The sequence below is a fragment of the Ananas comosus genome, linkage group 10 (genome assembly GCF_001540865.1).
Source record: "Ananas comosus cultivar F153 linkage group 10, ASM154086v1, whole genome shotgun sequence".
NCBI lineage: Eukaryota > Viridiplantae > Streptophyta > Magnoliopsida > Poales > Bromeliaceae > Ananas > Ananas comosus.
Genome location: NC_033630.1, coordinates 3,064,066 through 3,070,129, shown reverse-complemented (window position 1 = coordinate 3,070,129; position 6,064 = coordinate 3,064,066). Strand labels below are relative to the sequence as shown.

Here is a 6,064-nt window from a genome sequence, read left to right as displayed (position 1 = left end):
GCCTAGCTTTGCCCCTCATAATTTACCATGCAAACTATTGTAACCTAAGTTGATTAATTTCCAAACCATAATCCATGTTGAACAAGTAATGGTATTCAGCAACAGATTCTAGTTATATTCTAAACAACAAAGAGAGTGAAACTAATGATAAGAAATAATGAATTATAAAATAATATGCCTACATTGTGATAAAGTACTTGGAAGCTAGCATTTAGAAGGTGAATTTAGCTGGATCAAAATTTCTCACATAACCCTTGAAATTTAGTCTATGTTCACCTCAATCAGTTTATCTTGAGGCAGCGAGCACGACGCACAGTTTCGAAAACAGCTTCTGCGTGGATTGCACCTGTCACCTCCACTTCGTCCGCAAATGCAATCTTTGTGGAATCTTTCGATCGTAAGCTATAAAATCTGTGTGTTTTAAACTTCTCAACTAGAGAAGACGGTTCATCTTGAAAGTTCAGCTCAATTGCGAGACAAATAGATGCGCGAACTAATTTAGCCAACCGACGATAGGGAATAGATCAAGAATTCACCGCTCGTCTCATCGATGCATCAGTTAAGGAGCTAGGTGGCGGCTTCGATGTGACTGGCAAGTCCATGAGCAGATGTGGAGGAGCGAAATACATGTGCAAAGAAATCATGCAGATAATAATGCCCAAGAAGAGCTGCAAAAAATCAGAAAGATAAATGTTAAAACCAGCAACAGAATTTTACAAATGTAGCTCTCCAGATTATTAGTTTAACATTAAAACAAATTTGACAGATCGGAGTTCAAAAGGAATACTTAAAAGTACCTGAATAGTAGGCCTCAGGTTGAATAAGAATATAGATAAGACCATCGTAAGCAACATGGCCATGGAAGTAGAATACACCTGCAATTGTGTTTTCATGATAAATGGTCCAGAGAGTGTATGACAGAGTCGGCAAAATGGAACTAGCCAATTTGCCCAGAAAGGAAAAATGAGCTTCGAGTAGTTTCAAAACGAGCTTCAAGTAGTTTCATGAAATTTAAGGTTTCCACATATTAGTTCTGATGACAGCAAGATAAGAAAACGAGAATAACTTCACAAAAAGGTTGACATGTTCAATTAAATTATACAAAAAAATATTGGTGGTGTGTTTGAGATTGAAAACATTTTCGCCATAAAAGGAAAGAGGAAAAATAAAAGGCATATTTTAGAATGTAACCCAGGTAGGTATAACATTTGGTCGCATATTTTGTGAAGCATTCTCTGCTTTAATTTGTTCTCAACGCAATCCCCCCTTTCTTCAAAAAAAAAAAATGTTCATCGCTGAAGCTATCTAGATTAGATAATTCCACGTGTCAGTATACATGCTGTGAATAAATTGAAATATGACAGCTTTGTAAGAGAATGTACTTTAATAGGATGATTTTACTTATTAAAACGCCATTTCAAAACAGCGAAACCCACGAAAAATTGAATCTCTTGATCATACTAGCAAGAAAATGGACTTACTTTCACGATATTGTCTGCATATTTCATCAACCATGATACTAGTAGCCCAGTAGATCCCAAATTGAAAACCACCAACCATGTTGTCACAGTATAACCATCAAACAGTCGCTGCCACCAAGGTCCCCTCTCAAATCCAGCTTTAAAATCGCCTAGTATAAGCCATGCCATATTAAAAATTGCACCAAACCTGACAGGAATGTTTAAATAAGAAAGAAACAGTTAGCATGATTTCTTCATAAGTTAAACTCATGAATCAGTCAAGCTTTTGACGACAGCTGAAGTTGTTGAAAGATAAAGCTTCTCAGGGTCAATGAGATACATTAAAACAGGCGGATAGAGATACCTACGTATATAATTGTACATTCTGCCAGAATAAGCTATCATTATTCTTTTTCATTAGGTATTCGGTGTAGACACCAGCTAGCGCTGAAAAACAAGCAGACAATATCCCCAGCATATAACCTTGGATAGGTGCAGAAAAGAGCGAGTCACACGATTTTTCCCCACACCCTTTCACCTGGAATAAGAGAATTCAAATTAGGGGCAATTCTTTTATGAGTTTCATCTTTATTTTTTCCTCGTAGACTTCTAATTTTTTCCCTTTTGAGGTTTGACTACAGAAATAAAATAATCATGAAAATGCTCCGCAAAGTGAAAGTTTATGAAAATTGGACGCCGTAGATTGTGGAGACTAAGAACTCTTCAGGTCTCATATGAAAGAATCACTCAAAGGAAGTGTCCACGTGGCTAAGCATCTTTTACTAACTGTAAATGGAGCAATTCAGAGAATTCTTTCTGCTTTCAGTTGATTATATTTATAGATATCAGCTAATTAACAACACAGTAGTTGATAAAAGATTCATCGAGACTTCTTCCAGGATAAATACTCAGCAGTGATTTATAGGTGCAAGTCAAGATTGTCTTGTACTTGCATGGCGCAAACTCAAAGACTAGGAGAACATATTTTCCATGATAAAAACAGAACCTGGCTTGTAGTTGTCCCAACAGCTAACAAAACAATCGCCATCCATTGTAGGTTTGACAACTTCCTTCTTAGAAACAGCCTAGAACATCAAAGAAGAGAAGTTTGCCCTATAACTCAAGGACCGTCAAAAACACCAAAACATACTGCATACATACAGCTATAAATTTCATATCATACGTGTAGACAAAAGCCATGACAGAAGTATAACGCTAAAAAGACGAATCAATTGAGCCAAACTTGTGCAAACCTGAACTTTAGGGCGCAATATTAACATTGAGAATCTACTCAACTATGATTTAAGGCAGGAATCAATGGAGCCAAAATTGTGCAAGCCTCAATTTTAGGGCACAATGCTAACATTGAGAATCTATTCGACTATGATTTATGCATCAGATAAAACGAAGGCTTCAACTGCGTGGGGTGGTCAGCAAAAGAAATAACCTAGTGAGAAGGTCGAATATAGATTTTCCGATTCAAGACAGAGAATTCATGAAACAAAACATGATCTCCACATCTTAAAATACTGCAGTCCTGAATAAAACTGGTCAGAATTCCCAATATGATACATAAATCAGGCCATTCATTTTCCCGTAGAGTCATCCAATAGATTTATGAAAGATGGAAACCAATGAGGTAAACAGTTTTTTCAGTTTTGATATATAGTGCTTCAAGCAATATTCACTACAATCAGCCACATGATTCACATTTGTTATGACAAGATCGAAGCTTAAAAACTCCCCTAAAATGTTAGATCACCTCCTTTCAGCTTTTATGTGTCCATACCAGATTGTAGAATTTTCAATACATACATACATATAGATAGCCACATGTACAAATGTAAAAGAACATATAAATAGGAGTGCTTAATATTTCTAGGCAAAAGTGGATGGGCCTGCATTTGGGCCATCAAAATTGATGAACAGCAACCTTAATCTTACATGTCAAAGAAAAAAAAAAAACATACACACATATTTCTGTGTCAAAAAAAAAAAAATTCTAGACCTAGGGAAATAAAAATCAGAGATCAAATAATCAATGGTTGAGTTTTATTCACTTAGATATTTCCTGTAGACATTTATATAGTCTATGTTACAATGACAAGATCCGATATCAGAACTGAATTCATTCAAAAAAGCCTTATAAGATGGATAAAAGAAATCTTTTGTTCAACTGTTAAATGTAAATGCTCAAGTAGGGATCAAGCAATTAATAGGCACAACAATTAAGAGATGTTCCACTACTCTTTTTCCTCCTTTAGAAATTGGACAAATCAAAAAGAGGAAAAAGAAAACGTAAATTGTTTAGCCGCATCAAGAGCATCTCTTTGTAGCTTAGCTGCACCAAGAACAATTTACCATTAAAATGCATCACTTCAACAAATCAATAAGGACCAAAGAATTTCTTCAATTGCAAATTAACATAGATAGATCTCACTTCCTTGGAGACGGAGAGCAGCACCTGAATAAAATGCCAGTTGTGACAATTTTCAGATTGCCCATTATCTGGTATGTTGATGGATCAACATAGGTTAAAGTAGCAAACTGAACATTATTGTGGACAAGATATATGATCGAAGGAATTGGAAATAAGCGCATGCTTTTCCATTCTTTAGTCATCCTAGGAGGAGATGATGAGCGAGAATCCTTCCAAAGGTAGAAACTGGATACCAAAAGCTGCAGTACAAATAAATGACAGCAAATGTCGGTGAAATACTGATGCAATCAAAACCATTGAGGCGCTTCTATAAAGTTATACAATTTGAATTCCACATGAGAGACCCGTGAATTTAACACTAAAATGCTTAGGAATTGGCTACAATAAACTGAAAAGGCAGAGATACTCAGTAGAAAAAAAGATACCTTAAAGATTTCCGCAAGAAAGGGAATCGTTGCATAATCATATTTGTATCCACCATTGCTTTGTGAAAGGGTAGTTAAAATTCCCTGTATATTAAGTCACACAGTTGCACAATCAACAAGTTTATTATGACAGCTTGACAATAAATGCAAAATTCAAGAAGAGCACAACATTATCAGAGCAGGCATATGCCTCGCTGTTTCAATAGCCAAAACTTGGAAAACAAAGGAATGTTGGAGTACTTCAAAAATTAAAAACCACGGAGACTAAGGTTGCACATATAGCCATGTTCCCAAAAGACAACTGAACGGAAAAGAAGCTAATTAACTAAAAGCTAACATATTTAATGGAGGACAGAAACAATAGGTATAGATATTCATCTAATAAGCAAGAAATCAGACAGGTCTGCACCAAGATAATCATGTCTAGAACTTCAGCTCTTGACGGAGAAAAAAATGAAACAAGAATAAGATGAAACAGTAATACAGTAAAATGTTTGATGTCAAATTTAAACAGCTGGGTTGTATGCCCATTCTCTTGCAATGTTTCTGAGCATTGACCTGACGTAAAGATCCAAACAAACTACTCCTAACAAAATCAAGCATCTGATTCTGAAAGCAATAATAAATTCCTGGCGTTTGCAAATAAAATAACCCTCTTGTTCTATCACAGAGCTCTATCCCTGGGCATATCACTCTCACATAGTGCACAAACTTCTCCTCCGCAATTCTCCAAAGATTCCCAATTCAGGTGTTCCAAATGCTGACTTAAACAAACAAAAATTATTCTACCTACAAAAGCAGCAAACAACAGCTACAAATTGATTGCTTGGCCCATTCTCTACTGATCAACTGTAAAGGATCTAAAAAAGACAATTAAAATCAACAAGCAAATAAGCTCATCACAAAAAGAATCTACTGCACCACCTACGTCAGTTCTAAACCAAACCTAATCGATGGATTTCATAGGGGCTCATCGCGCTAAATTAAACAACAAACGATCAACAATTCACTGATCCCTATACAATTCATTGCTCCCATTTCCGTTCTTATCAAACAATTCCTTCAATTAGACGCACATCATCAGCAGTATAAAACGAGATCAAATCCGTCGATCGAATCGAGAATCGAAGAATCATCGACGAGATCGATCGAGAGAGAGTACTTCGAATAGACGATCGAATCAGAAGCAAGGGTTTTGGGTTACGGACCTGGGAACTGGTGAGGAGCGTGAGGAGCGCGGCGACGAAGTACCACTGCATCTCTCTCTCTCTCGCTCTCTCTCTCTCTCTCTCTCTCTCCTTCGAGAGCGGGGAAGGGGAACGGGAGAGTAACAGCGAGCGTAGAGTACGCTCCGACGCCGTGATCTTCGCTCGTTTGCTTCACTCGCTTCGCCGAGACCGTTGCATAGGATACGTATACTATACGTATTAAGTTTTATTGGGATTATTAATGTCGTCGCCGACACCGATTTAAAAGAGAAATCGGCGAGCGTCTGCTGTCGTCCCCGACTTATCTAGTGTTTGTAAAGTTATCTAAAATCGGCGAAATTTAGGTATCTCGCTGCCGACTTTTGCCCTGTGATTGACTTCACCGTTTCGGCTTTTGGGTCGTGCAGGTTTGGATGGAATTGGACTCAGGCACATGGATTGTAATAACCCTAGTACTGATAATTCGTTGGACCTAAATATTGACCCGAAAATAGTTTACCCTATTTATATGTTCTAATATGCCAGCTTCAT

General features: G+C 37.1%; 1 protein-coding gene across 1 annotated transcript; it reads right to left on the bottom strand.

Annotated features, from left to right (window-relative positions):
* LOC109716537 (CMP-sialic acid transporter 1) lies at positions 137–5,785 on the bottom strand. Its single transcript, XM_020242046.1, has 8 exons — positions 5,534–5,785; positions 4,326–4,409; positions 3,925–4,139; positions 2,467–2,545; positions 1,829–1,998; positions 1,482–1,668; positions 798–875; positions 137–668 (listed from the first exon to the last, which is right to left on the bottom strand). Exons 1-8 carry the CDS (start codon positions 5,582–5,584, stop codon positions 525–527), a joined length of 1,008 nt encoding a protein of 335 aa, XP_020097635.1. The 5' UTR covers positions 5,585–5,785; the 3' UTR covers positions 137–524.

Bases quoted from the DNA above. Each gene is read 5' to 3' on its own strand.
- LOC109716537 (XM_020242046.1), bottom strand. From the start codon at position 5,584: ATGCAGTGGTACTTCGTCGCCGCGCTCCTCACGCTCCTCACCAGTTCC. The intron at 2,546-3,924 runs GTGCTGCTCTCC...TTGATGTTCTAG, and splicing joins ACAACTGGCATTTTATTCAG to GCTGTTTCTAAGAAGGAAGT. The intron at 876-1,481 runs GTAAGTCCATTT...ACACAATTGCAG, and splicing joins ATGCAGACAATATCGTGAAA to GTGTATTCTACTTCCATGGC.